This window comes from Zeus faber, assembly GCF_960531495.2.
Source record: "Zeus faber genome assembly, chromosome: 6".
Taxonomy (NCBI): Eukaryota; Metazoa; Chordata; class Actinopteri; order Zeiformes; family Zeidae; genus Zeus; species Zeus faber.
Genome location: NC_137201.1, coordinates 32299282 through 32313862, shown reverse-complemented (window position 1 = coordinate 32313862; position 14581 = coordinate 32299282). Strand labels below are relative to the sequence as shown.

General features: G+C 46.0%; 2 protein-coding genes across 3 annotated transcripts in view; one reads left to right on the top strand and one right to left on the bottom strand.

Moving 5' to 3' along the window:
* The window catches only part of eps8l2 (EPS8 signaling adaptor L2), a gene marked incomplete at its 5' end in the record, with an annotated part of 25215 nt that extends 18012 nt beyond the window's left edge, over positions 1-7203 (top strand). For both annotated transcript variants that reach the window (XM_080002319.1, XM_080002318.1), the window contains 5 exons: positions 633-758; positions 1286-1343; positions 2621-2804; positions 4190-4322; positions 6005-7203. In XM_080002319.1, the coding sequence (XP_079858445.1) occupies positions 633-758; positions 1286-1343; positions 2621-2804; positions 4190-4322; positions 6005-6082 (579 nt within the window). In that variant the 3' untranslated portion in view covers positions 6083-7203. The remainder of the gene's footprint in view (positions 1-632; positions 759-1285; positions 1344-2620; positions 2805-4189; positions 4323-6004) is intronic.
* A 270-nt stretch (positions 7204-7473) lies between these two features.
* Positions 7474-13681, bottom strand: fads2 (fatty acid desaturase 2). The gene is made up of 13 exons (XM_080001710.1): positions 13561-13681; positions 12565-12822; positions 12359-12469; positions 11815-12012; positions 11284-11385; positions 10639-10764; positions 10281-10341; positions 10102-10178; positions 9716-9813; positions 9527-9623; positions 9342-9421; positions 8471-8596; positions 7474-7914 (listed from the first exon to the last, which is right to left on the bottom strand). Exons 1-13 carry the CDS (start codon positions 13564-13566, stop codon positions 7863-7865), a joined length of 1392 nt encoding a protein of 463 aa, XP_079857836.1. The 5' UTR covers positions 13567-13681; the 3' UTR covers positions 7474-7862.
* Positions 13682-14581: the final 900 nt, after the last annotated feature.

Sequence of the window (14581 nt, the reverse complement as noted above, 5' to 3'; positions counted from 1 at the left end):
GCTTGACAGTTTGATCCATTGGTGCTAAAATCAGTTTGTTAGAAGGGGTAGGGTTTGGGTGACTGGGGAGTTGATGTATGTACAGCAGGGGGTGGAGGCACCCTTGAAGGTTTTTCTTTTGACCCTAAAAGCTTCGGCTCCATCTCGTCCCTCTGAACGGGCCGCACCTTGCACGCCGCCTCGCCTCGCCCCGGTGTCAGGGTGTTTTCTCTTCCCTCCAGGGTGAATGGAGCGGCTCAGCCGGAAGTGCAGCTTCCTCTGCTTCTGCCTCCAAAAGCGCGACGACAAACGCTGTGAAGAGTCGAGTCAAGTCCCGTCTGCGTGCTCACGCTCCAGCATATTTAAGTCAGGCTGAACATGAAGCAGTCTGGCTGGTCCAACAACATGGAATATTAATTGTGCCGTACCAGTTGGTTTCCCTCTTGGCGATTTATTTTAGTGGCGTGTTATTTATCTGTGTTTAGGACTTAGAAATGGATTTCACTTGAGGCCTTAAGTTTGACATTGACTTATGAGCATCGAGGTTCATCAGTATATATGTATCTCTGCGACTTGGGGATTTCTACCGAATGAGACCTGAGTGGAGTAAATCCCTCAGTGCCACAAAGTGAGACGTGAGACGTGTTCCCCAGGTGATCGAGGACGACAAGCACTGGTGGAAGTTACGGAACCGCAGCGGTCAGGCGGGCTACGTCCCCTACAACATCCTGGACGTGGTGAAGCTGGAGGACCCGCAGGGGGCGTCCGAGTACGGCCAGGTGGGGACACTCAATTGTACGCTATTATGCCATTTTGGATGCCGTGCTGATCACACCACTTCATTTTTGTCTTCTTTGTTTTTTTTTGTTTTTTTTTACATCACACCACTTCCAAGGAACATTTTAAAATAAAAAACTAATCCATGAATAATCGATAAAAAATAAAATAATGAATTGGATTTTTTTGGGGTCCATTAAATAAATAAATATATGAAATTAAAAATTGTTAATTTTTAATTAGATTAAATCACAAAAGCATCTGCTAAATGGCGTAAATATGTTTTTTTTCCTGTTGCTGGTGATGGATGAGTTATGGTGTGCAGGGTAAAGGATCTTGCACGGCCTCATAAGTGACCTCTGCAGGCACATACACTCCCTACGTGGAGTGACACAAACATATTTTCTCACACATATTTTCTGTTTGGCACTCGGGCAAGAATCTGTCAAGTGAAATGAGACGCCTTTGCAAACACATGATGTCCCTCCGTCTCACCGACTGTGGCTGCGTGTGCCTGTGTGTGTTTCAGCCGTTCAGAGGGACGTCGCCGTCCAGTCCCGCCGGCATCGGACCGCACATAGACAAGAGTAAGGACACCATCAGTATTGTTGTCCAGAGGGTTTAGTCCTTACACTCTGACCCATCCAATTGCAAAACCTTTACTTTTACAATTAGTGTACGAGTGTTGGGACGTTCAGTGTCATTCAGGGACACACTCTGAAACAAAATAAAACTTGTACAGTCAGAGTAAACACCGAACGATATACACTGATCAGCCACAATATTAAAACCAGTGACCGGTGAATAGTCACAATAGTAAGTGAACAACATTGATCATCTGGTTCCAATGGCATATATTATTATTATATATATACTGTATTATATATTTATATATATATATATATATACTGTTATATATTTTATATATATATATATATATATATATATATATATATATATATATATATATATATATATATATATATATATATATATATATATATATATATATATATTGTTATATTGTTATATTGTTATATAGTATTATTATATACATACTGTTGTATATATATATATATGCTGTTATATATTATTATTATACATATGCTGTTATCTATTGTTATTATATGAGGCAGCAAGTGAAGAGTCAGTTGTTGAGGTTGATGTGTTGAAGCAGCGTAAGGATCTGAGCCACTTTGACAAGGAGCACATTGTGATGCTGGACGACTGGGTCAGAGCATCTCCACAACCACAGGTCTTGTTGGCTGTTACCAGTATGCAGTGGTTACTACCCACCAAAAGTGCTGCAAGGTGACGACCGGTGAACCGGCAACAGGGTTATGGGGCCCATGGGCTCATTGATGCACATGGAGAGTGAAGTGTAGCCCGTCTGGTTGGATCCCACAGAAGAACTACTGCAGCACAAAACACTGTGAAACAGTGAATGTTGCTAAGATAGAAAGGTGTAGTACACACAGTGCATGGCAGCTTGCTGCGTATGGGAGCTCACAGTGTCCATGCTGACCCCTGTCCACCCCTGAAAGCACCTACAATGGACACGTGAAAACTAACTGTAAAAATGTCTCTCCAGGTCCAAAAATACAAACGACTTAACAATGATGTGAACAAAAGAATACAATACCTGCTGAGGATTTCTAATCAAAATATCGCCTCTATCAGTGAACAAAATATTATTAGATTAGAACGTCATGTCGGCACCAGTATAGACAATTTCTAAGCGATGCCCAGCCCTAAGCCCTCTATGTTGAATTCATCACATTGTCATCAGAATTCAAATTGGACCGCCTCTGTCCGACCGTCCTCCTGGTGCAGTTTGGTCCTTATTGTTCCTGTCGTACTGCAGCCCTGTCGCACCAGATGGACGAGGTGAACGGCGAGCTGCTGAAGCGGATCACCACCAACAGGAACCAGCCCATGGCCAGGAACTTCCGCGTGGAGCGTTCCTCCAGCAGCAACGTGCCGCTCGCCTTCGACTCCACCCCGCAGCAGGTCACCGCCTGGCTGGGAGCCAAGGGCTTCTCCAAACCGTGAGCAGAATTAAATCAGTTTGTTTTACTTTTACCTACTTTTACTCCTTTTTTTTTTTTTTTTTTTTTTTTCCATCTTTCATTCATTTATTTTGTTATTGCAGGTCATTCCTTTTGAGATAAGGTGAGACGAGATAAGATAAGATCGTACTTTATGAATCCTCAGGGGGGAATTTGGGCGTGAGGAACATTAAACATGTCTATATACACTAAATAAACAAAATATACACATACACATCCAAAATAAAAATAAAAGTAACATACATCACAAGAAATATACATTATATTTTTTATTTTGTTGTAGATTTGCAATGAAATGAAAATACAATGTAAATATAATATATGTAGTTCCTGTTTTACTTGTTTTATCACCTTATTTCATTATTTTACTCTTTCAAAGTGCTTTTTAACTTTTCTTTTTAAACATGCTACTGAGGGATCTTTATTGTTATTATTCTCCTTGGCATATGTTGGGCCTATTTGTCTGGAACACAACAATTGCTGAACCCACGGACATGGTTGAGGTCTTGTTAGAACCGGGGCGTCTCAGACATCTTGTGGCTCAAGTTTGATCAATATCGATCTAAATTTAGAGCAGGAATTAGTGAAAAACCGACGTAAAGCTACCCGAAGTTGCAGAACGTTTGCAGAATTCAAGCCAGTCATAACAAAAGCCTGAGTCAAAAACAGTCAGAAACAGTCAGAAACATATTTCTGGCACATGGAGTTGGCTTGCAGCTCCAGAGCGACGGGTCTGAATCGTGTCCATTTTATTTTAGTCCCAAAGGTTAAAAAAGTTGATGAAAAGCCTCTGAGGGACATGCAGTGTTGAATCGTTTGAATGGAAGCGTGTTGTTGGGAACTTCCACAGTGTGATTTGAGTGATTTCCTTCCACAGAGACACCGTGAGGCAGGACTGTGTGGACTACAGGAAGTAGACAGGGACCTGACAGGAAGTAGACAGACACCTTCTCATTTTTAGGGATAAAGTCACAACACACAACAACTGTGTCGTTGTATTAGTTATTCTGCGTGTCACCAGAATAACTAATACTAAGTCACAGAGAGTTGTCGCCGCGTCATTACTTCAGCCGATGCTGCGTTCAATGGAAACTCGGAAAATTGCAACTGGTTTGAGTAGTGATGCTGATGTAAAGACGAGCGACAGCACGGACTGGTGCTGGAACTCAAAATTGTGTTATCGGTGTGGATACGAAGAGATTGATTGTGTTTTATGGGAACACGGAAAACTGTAATTCATACACAACACGACTAGCCTGGACCCGGTGTATTGCTGCCTGGAGCTGTATTTGTTATTGTTATTATTATTTTTGTTCTTATTAGTATTTCATGTGATGAGTAATTGAGGCTGCTGTGTGTTGCAGGACGATGGAGTGTCTGGGCATCCTGACCGGAGCTCAGCTCTTCTCGCTCAACAAGGAGGAGCTGAAAGCCGTGTGCGGGGATGAAGGATCACGGGTTTACAGTCAGATCACCGTGCAGAAAGCTCAGCTGGAGGTCTGACACACACAGGGTTACACACACACACTGACTGACTGACTGACTGACTGAATAACTGTCTGACTGTCTGACTAAATATCAGACTGACTGACTGACTGACTGACTGACTGAATAACTGACTGACTGACTGACTGACTGAATAACTGACTGACTGACTGAATAACTGAATAACTGACTGACTGACTGAATATCTGACCGACTAAATAACTGACTAACTGAATAACTGACGGACTGACTGACCGAATAACTGACTGACTGACTGATTGACTGAATAATTGACTGACTGCCTGACTGAATAACTGACTGACTGAATAACTGACTGACTGAATAACTGACTGACTGACTGACTGAATAACTGACTGACTGAATAACTGAATAACTGACTGACTGACTGACTGAATAACTGACTGACTGAATAACTGACTGACTGACTGATTGACTGACTGACTGAATAACTGACTGACTGACTGAATAACTGACTGACTGAATAACTGACTGACTGACTGAATAACTGAATAACTGACTGACTGACTGACTGACTGACTGACTGGTGAACCTTTTCGTCAGCACCTACTCCCAGTAAGAGTCTGATCAAGGGAGCACCTGGACAGGGTAAAGATCCGTTCCTCACTCCACCACAGGGTTTTCTCCTTCCAATCCGTTCCGCGCCGTGTGCTCCACTCGGGGCAGAAAGCACATTTGGGACACGTTGGATCGTTAGCGCTGGTACGTGAGTGAAGCGGTCGACGTCTTCTCGGACATCCCACGTCGTCGTGGAGCCGCTCCACCTCCTTTCAGCGCGTTGCCGTGACAACGCCGCAGAGACACTTTTCCCGGCGCCTGGCGCTCACAATGCATTGTGGGATACGCTCCTTGGCAAAGGGTGCAGTGTTTGCATAACATGATATTTCACCAGACGCAGTATGTCATCTAGGTACTTTTTGCATACTATTTGATGCATACTAGGGCGTATATTTGTAGTAATATAATAATAACCTTTATTTTTACAGCACCTTTCACAGACAACATGCAACTCAACCAAAGGGGAATAATCAAATAAAGCAAACGAGCTCAGTTCCTTTGATAAAGGTCGGTGCATATGAGGCTCTTTTTCAGTTTTGGGTGGTCACGTCAGACCTCCAGGGGTCGCGATCAGTGGCTTTCAGCGTGACCACTCACTCCTCGCACACCACCTTTGTACTAAATATTTGGATGGTGTGTGACTTTCCGTTTGCCCGCTTTCCTCCTCTCAGATTAGGAGCTGCTGTCCGCACTTTACCGAGTTGCCTCGTCACGTCGTTCAGGACTCAATGGAGTCATTCTTTTCCTTGCCGGGATGAGCGTTCGGGCCCCGGGAGGTCGTCGGTCTCTACGTGACGTGTTCCTTCAGGGCTTATTTAAATAAACTTGACTTGACTAAAACTGAAATATTTATTACCGTTATGTACTAATTGCCATGAGGTTAAACGACATGATTATTCAAAGTCTCAGTGTTTCAACCTTTAACCTGCAGAGCTTCATATCAGCATCCTTATCACATTCCACTCTATTTCATCCCGAACTCCATCTAGTTTCTCTCCACCGACACCTCCCGATGCGGCGGAGATTCTCACTCCACATGCGAGGAAACAATAAACATCTCCATCTTTTTTTTTCTTTTGTTTGTTTGTTTTCTATAGAAGAGCCGAGGAGACTCGGAGCTCCAGGAGATCATGAGGAGGAGGCAGGAGAAGATCGGCTCCACCAGCAAGGACTGAGGCGTGGCGGACCACCACCACCACCACCACCACCACCGCCTCCACCCCCCTGCATGGCGGACCACCACCACCACCACAACCACCACCACCACCACCACCGCCTCCACCCCCCTGCATGGCGGACCACCACCGCCACCACCCAATCAGCATGACCAATCCACGACTTTCGCTAAAGCCTCACCACGTTATTATTGTTTTTTAAACAGGAACTCTGCAGTTTATTTGGGCATGCAGTACAATATACAGGAAATGGTGTATAAATTTGAAATTGTATATTTATTTTGTATCACTGATGAATATAATAGTATTCAGTTATTTTTGAATGACTTCTCTCACATCTGGTATACTTCTACAGTGGAGCGTGTTTGTGGTATAAAAATACAACACACACTCACAAAAATAATGTACAGTTAAACGTGCTTTTCTGTATGTGTGTGTGTGCGTGCGTGATTGTGTATGTGCATGTCAAGCATGTGTCGTGCGCGCTATGTGTGTGCGTGCGTGTGTGTGCGTGTGTGTGTGTGGAGAGCAGTGTGTGTTTACAGTAAATGGTAATTGGTTAAATGTCCATTAAGTGTTGACTCGATGGGATGTAATTAATAACCCACTTACTGCGTAACCAAATCCCCGTGCCAGACTCCGTGACGCACTCTCTGACGTGTTTTGATCGATGTGTAATTATTTTACATTATTACTGTTTACAGATGCTTTTATAACAAAACATCGTGTCGAGATGTCCTCCCGTTAGTTAGTATGCACAAATAATGACGTCCTAATAACGTCATATGCGTTGCACTACGGATCGGTCGGATCAATTTATTGATGATGGAGGAGGCTTGGTTTTGTGCAGATCTGGGGAGACGCAGGGAACCTGCACGGAGCCCCCTGCCGTGTTCCCGGTCCCCTCCCGTCAGCCACCTGCTTCCCGCAGCACGTCCGTCGTCCGTTCAGCACGGACACCGGGAGTCGCATAATCGTATATATCGATTATGTCAACGAAAAAGGAAAATATCTAGAAAAATTTTGAAAAAGGAAGAATCATTATAATAATAAAAGGAAAATAAGAGGCTTGTATATACGGGGGTACAAAGAGTTTAAAAATAACATAAATGATGAATAAAGCATATTTGTTGATGTTTGATTCCCCTTTTTTTTGTCCATTTCAGTCCTATTTCATGCCATTCTAATAACGCAAATAAATAATAACAATAATAAATAATAACTATGAACACAAGCTGCTCAACAGTAAAAAATAAAATAAAAATAAAAAATAATGACTGAACACAAGCTGCTTTATTGTTGTTTGCCTGACAGAAGAATTAAATTTGAGCAAAATAAGAGAAAGAAGAGACATCGCGTCCAAAGTCAGGACTTAAAGAAGAAACTCGCCAGTCTGCCCAAAAGTTTATTGATGAACATTTCATTCCAAATCCAATATAAAAAACATTCTTGATCTTAAATGAGTCACAGTCAATGCACTATTTGTTTTTCTTTGAATTTACCATACGAGCACGAGGCACTGTAAGGCAGCGTCGGAACACCCAGGGTGCGCTAAAAGTTTTAAAAAATCTCTGCACATCAAATAGAACCAGACAACTATCACGATAAGAATAGATCAGTTCCCACATTAAACTGTTTTAAAACCCAAACAGATGATTTGTCTCGGATGCGGTGCGCTGCGGGGACGTCGCCCCTCTTTTTTTTTTTTTTTTGTTGTTTTTTGGTTTTTTTTGGTACGTGTCAGGCAGTGGAATCCGTGTTTCCTTAACAGGGGAATGTTTTATTTATGGAGATACGCGTCGAGCCACAAGTCTCCTGAGTTCTTTAGCGACCTGGAAAAAGAGATGGAACAGAGAAAACGCACTAAATGTCTGCTGAGTCCTGGAGCTTAGAAACCGTACATATTAAAACAATATAACGATATAAAACAATCAACCCCGCTGCTAGTAAAGCTGACATGATCGTGAAATTGTTGATGATTAATTATTTTAATTGTTATATAATTGCGAATTAACAATTGAACATTGTTTTGTGTTTGTGTCGTTTATGTCAGCATCTCAGTGTCACCCAGGGAACTTAAATGAGTGTGATCATACACGTTCACCTGGTGAAGAAGAGACACTTATTGAACATCAGAACATAACATTTGGTGCGACGCTCAACGGAAATATGTGACAAGTTTGCTTCCTATTTGTTAACATTGGATTAAAATTCCCCTTAGATTTGGATGGAATCAGCTCGTGGTGGAATCCCGCGACTCTTAGAAAACTCAGCTCCGACAAAAGCAAATCAGAGGACTTTGTCGTGATTGTGACTCTGGTTCTTGTCCGATCTCGTAACCGGATCGGAAAGCTCCGACCTTTGACCCCTTCACCCCCCCCCACTCACCTGACCACGTCGGTCAGTCCTCGCCGTAAACTCTTGACGTGGTACGGGATGCCGTGCTTCTCACACAGGGCGCGGACCAACGGCGCCACCCGGTGGTAGTTGTGACGCGGCATGGTGGGGAACAAACTGGAAGGGGGGAAGGAGAGAAACGGAAGAAAAGTAGAAAACGATGCCGAACGGCGCCGGTGCTCAGCTTTACACACATGATTAAAACGCCGTTATTTTCTTATTTTCTCATTTTCTCGGAGCGTTTCCTCTTGACTGTGAGGAAACGACAAAAACAAAGATTAAAAAGGTAGAGATCCTGCACACCGGACCTTACATCGCTCTGCCGCGGCACGGTTTCCATCCTGAGTGGATCTTCATCGGCTCTTCAAAACAATCCATTTTATTGGCCCAGTCGTACTCACATCAGTATAGTCACATGATCCCGAGATCAAAAGGGAAATGTGGGAGTGAAGTAAAATGCGGACGAAACCCTTCTCTTTCAATAAAATGACGGAGTGATCAGATTTTTGATTCAGGCCCCTTGATCTTAACTATAATAATATAATTATAATATAATAATATAACTATAATATAATAATATAACTATCATATAATAATATAATTATAATATAATTATGATATAATAATATAACTATAATATAATAATATAATTATAATATGATAATATAACTTTAATATAATAATATAATTATAATATGATAATATAACTATAATATAATAATATAATTATAATTTAATAATATAACTATAATATAATAATACAACTATAATATAATTATATAATTCTAATATAATTATATAATTATAATATAATAATATAATAATAACATAATATGTATAACACTCTGTTTTCCTCACTTACTGGTGTTCGATCTGGAAGTTGAGGTGTCCGCTGAACCAGTCGTTGAAGCTGGACTGCTGGATGTTGCAGGTGGCGTTTAACTAACGGAGACGGAACCAGGTGAGTGTGAGAGCGGCGGCAGCGGCGTTTGTGTTTTTTGTGTTTTGTTTGTCTGTTTTTTTTTTCATCATTTCCGGGGTTTGTACCTGCATGCTGAGCCAGTCCTGGTGCCTCTCGTGGTCGATAATCATGGGAAGGTGGTTCATCTGCGTCACCCACACGAACCAGTGGCTCTCCAGGAACCTGCACAACAGTCGGCACATCGCCGTCGCGGCTTTTACGCCCGTTTCTATTTCAAAAAGGTTTGATTCATTTCTCTTTCTCGGATCATTTACCGAACGAAGCTGATGAGCGCCACAGAGCCCAGGAGCCCGTAGAAGGGAGCGTAGCAGCACAGGTAACGCAGGTAGAAGGACATGGACCACGCCAAGTCCTTGAACGGAAAAACCCATTTCTCTGGCATTAATAAATCATAATCAATGATCTCTTTCATGTTACATTTTTATACTTCTTCTGGCTTTACCTGTATTTCCCTTGTAAATATTATCATGACTTCTATCTATCTATCATGGCTTCTAACAAACTAATATTTGCCACTCATATTTTCTTGCTTCTGCCTGTTGGTTCAACCAACTGTGTCTCAAATATTTGTGCAATATTTAACATCCTCGTGTTAAGAAAAACAAAAATCCTTTTGTTGACATTGGGGCTGGGAACTCACCACCCAGTCCCGTCGCGAAAACATGGTGCGCAGGATCTGGATGTGGAAATAAACCGGGATGAGCAGCGGCGGTCCGACTGGAGGAGAGAGAGGGAGGGAGGGAGGAAGACCCTCAGCAGGTCGATATACTGTATATCAAATAACCTCCAACAAATAAATACTTCAACTCATATACTTACGGAGGAAGAAGTACTGGTGTTGGTGATTATAGGGCATGTGCTTGATCTTCTTAATGCCGTACTGAGACAGAGTGGGAGAGACGGGAGACATGACAGACAGGATCAGGGTTTGGGGTCAGGGTTAGGGTTAGGGTTAGGGTCAGGGTTAGGCTTAGGGTTAGGGTTAGGGTCAGGGTGAGGGTTAGGGTTAGGGTCAGGGTTGGGGGTCAGGGTTAGGGTCAGGGTGAGGGTTAGGGTTAGGGTCAGGGTTGGGGGTCAGGGTTGGGGGTTAGGGTTAGGGTTAGGGTCAAGGTTGGTGTTGTAGGATTCGTCCCTGCAGGGAGGGTGACGGGGAGGGCACCGCGTGCAAGGTACCGACCTCCACTGGTTGAGAGTCTCCGACCACGAAGACGTGCAGCATGTTGACGTCGGGGTCCTTGCTGAACACGTTGGGCTTGGCATGGTGCTGGAAGTGCCTGTGGTTCCACCAGTTTGCAGACGCTCCCTGGGAAAAGGGCAGGGGAGTCATGGAACTGTAACCGCATTCTACCTGACTGCTCTATCTCCCAGTGTGTTGTTGTTTATTGCACTGCGGTTTATTGTGTTTTATATTGTTTTCTTTTTGGTATTTTGTGGTGTTTATCTGAATGTGAAGGAACCAACGGGTGCAGCCGATTCCGTCATATTCTACACCTACAGGACAACCGCAGCCAATTTGTGGGAACAACGGACCGAAACATGAATGGACATGTACGAAAACTCTTCTAAATATAACTGGCTCCTTACTTTTAAATTCGCCAGAAGCAAGCTAATACGAATTTCCTGTTTAACAGCGTGATCCCTAAACAGATGAATCAGAGTCCTGTTCCAGGCCCAACAACACATTTTCAACATGCACTTGACAATGTATTTTTGTATTCATGCACCGAAGTAAACCTTCAGTTGTTCTTCAAAACAAGTCACATGTAAATTATAAAAAGTCACAACCTCATCGACGCAACTATCTGACGGTGTAATCAATTACCTTTAAGTGGCCGATGACAAACTTCTGCAGCAGATGGTTCCAGGCGGACATCTTGAAGACGGATAAGTGTCCAAAGTCGTGCTGCAGCCATCCGGCCTGGGACTGGATGCAGACACAAAGGAGGAGCGTGAGCTTGAGAGCCGTACAACCTCCATCCATCCATCCATCCATCCGTCCGTCCGTCCATCCATACGTCCATCCGTCCATCCATCCGTCCATACATCCGTCCATCCATCCGTCCATCCATCCATCCGTCCATCCGTCCATCCATCCATCCATCCGTCCATCCATCCGTCCATCCATCCATCCATCCATCCATCCATCCATCCGTCCATCCGTCCATCCATCCGTCCGTCCGTCCATCCATCCATCCGTCCATCCATCCATCCATCCATCCATCCATCCGCCCATCCATCCATCCGTCCATCCGTCCATCCATCCATCCATCCATCCTTTTCCCCGATCAGCTCTTCCCGCTGAGGGCCCCGGAAGGCGGCGTGAAGGGGACGACGGCCCCCCCCCCCCTGTTACCTGAGCCACGGCCAGGATGAAGGAGCAGAGCAGGGTGAGGGTCCAGCTCGTGCCCCAGGACCAGAGCATCATCCAGGCGGCCGCCTCCAGCAGCAGGATGTGGCCCAGGTGGAGGCAGAAGAACAGCGGCCGGGCCTGGAACAGACCCTGGCTCTGAGCGCGTGCGCGGAGAGCTTCAAAGTCGCGAACAGCGGCCGCCTGGAAACAAGAGAAAACCGTCGGGACGCGGCGAGGCGGATATTTGCAAGGCGCAGCAAGGCGGAGCCGGAGCCGCGTGACCTACTTCTCCGCAGCAGGTTCCGTATCAGGAGAAGCTGCTGCTGCGGCGCCGGGGGGGGGGGGTGGGGTGTCATAAAGACAAAAATAAAAGGTAATAAACTAAAAGAAACAACAGAAACACCTTGACCGGACCGATGTTACTCTGCTGAGGAAGACTGTGACGTTCAGTCCGTCCGCCAATCACACCGCTTCTAAGTCAAACGTATGATGTAATTCAATGTAATTCAATGTGATGTAATGTAACTTCATGGAGAACCGGTCTTACATTTTTGCTGCGGTCCTGGCAGGGCTCCGTCGCCGCCAGCTCTCCGATCAGCAGCGGCTTTAGAAACTTCTGCACAAACTTTTTATCGGGGTGAAAAGCAGCGAACGGCTCCTGAAACACAAGAGGAGGCAGTTTGGGGACCTCACCACGCGGCACAAACTCTGAAATATCGGCGATGGCGACGGTGATGATGGAGGCCCGGTTACCGTGGCGTCCTCCCCGGCGTAGTGGCTGATGACCCTCACTCCGCCCGGGTGCCTCTGCGCCCACTGGCTGATGTCGTACACCTTCCTGTCGATGACCAGCCACTGGTCGTTCCTGCCGCGGTGCCTCTGAACCTCCTCCCAGGTGAAGACGCCGCCGGGCCGCCCGCCGCCGCCGCCCGCCTCGCCTGGCTGCCCTCCTCCGCCCATCGTCCCGGGGCGCGGCGCCTCGGACCCTCGCGTGCACCGGCGACCGCTCACCTGTGGAGGGGGGCGAGGTTTAAAGGCGTCGGGCGGGGAGCCCCCCCTGCCGGGGCGGGGACTCCGAGGGCAACGGCGTGATCACCGGTGGGGACGGGGGCGTGGGGGAGTGTAACCTGTTGCTCCCTGCGCCTTGAACACCAGGCACCGACGACAAACCACAAATAACCGGAGAGGGAGACGGAGGCGGAGACGCAGGGGGTGGGGGTGTGGGGGCGGCGTGACGCCTTTAGCCCCGACGCCTTTGCATCATTCGTCTGCGTGAGAGAAATCTGCACACAAGTTGGACGCTGCACGGATGGATCTGCACACAACACAACACGCGTCCATTTGCATTTTTCGGGGGTGGGTTTTTTTTGGGGTTTTTTTTGGAACGTTTCATTTTTCAAAGGTTTGCCCCCTCCAATCCCCTCCCCTCCCCTCCCCTCCACCGCCGCCCCCACCCCAGCCAAACCCACCCCCACCTCCACTGGCACCACCCACCAGCCCCACCGCCACCACCTCCACCACCGCCTCCCAATTTCCACGGCCACCGGGTTATCTAACGTGCGGATGGACGCGTATAACCGAGGTATTAAGACATTCCAGATATCACTGCTCATAGTTCACTGCACATCACTTTGCTGCTGTCGATTATTATGGGATAGATCACCTCCGCCGTGGTGGCAGGTAGTGGCTCCGTGCGGCGGCAGGCCCGGAACCGAGAGGATTTCGGGAATAAAGATCACCATCACTTACCATCATCCGGAGATCGTCCCGCACTTCCAATCCGCTCCGGGGACGCAGCTCCCCGTGATGGATCTCCCTCCGCCGGCGGATCCTCTTCCTCCCTCACGCGCTCACCCGCATTCAGCCGCTCATTCACCGGGAATTCCGAGCGGATCATTCGAGGGTTCGCGGCCAATCCGCGGGCGCGCTGCTGCTGCCGCGGCCGCAATTGGCTCAAAGCGGGAGAGCGAAAGATTTTTGGGTGCGTGTGTCATGAGGAGTCGGTTGGGTCGGCGGCGGACGAAAAAAACCCCAAAAAAAACAACCCCCCCCAAAAAAAAACAAAATAGAACAAAACACACACACACACACACACACACACACACACACACACACAGCCCGTCTTCAGCGGATTTAGATCACAGTGAACACGGTGCTGACATTTGAAAAAAAAAAATGAATAAAAATAAAACTGAGAATGGTTTTATGTTTTTTAATAAGATTTAAAAAAAAAAAAAAAAAAATGAAAACGCCTATTTCCAGATGAAAATGAGGTGATGTTTTTTTTCCGGTCGACGGGTGACGTTTTCAAGAACAACCTGACGGGGTTTGAGTGCACCGTTAGGAGGGTTGGGTGGAGGTGTGGACTCAACTGTAACCGCACTGTACTGCAGTTTATTGGCGGGCGTTACCCCGCGCCACCACTAGGCGGAGCAAGGTAAACACACCTTGGGTGTCCCCGTCTGACCCCGGAGCGCGTGGCCCCATAAAGGTGTCGGTGTGGCGTCAGCGCAGCAGGGAGTCGGTGCTGAGTGTGATGAGGAAAATACATCACAAGAAGCGCTCTGATGCTATGGTTCATCAAACCGTTAAGATGGGATGAGCTCGTCCATCTCCAGGCTCAGATACAGACATTTGTTCATGATTACCGGGCAACAAATTAAAAGTACATCATACGTATAACATATTAAAATAGAGGAACGTAAAGATAGTACAAATATGTATTGTGACAGGGGTCGGATCACATCGTGATATCCTACTTCCGATGAGT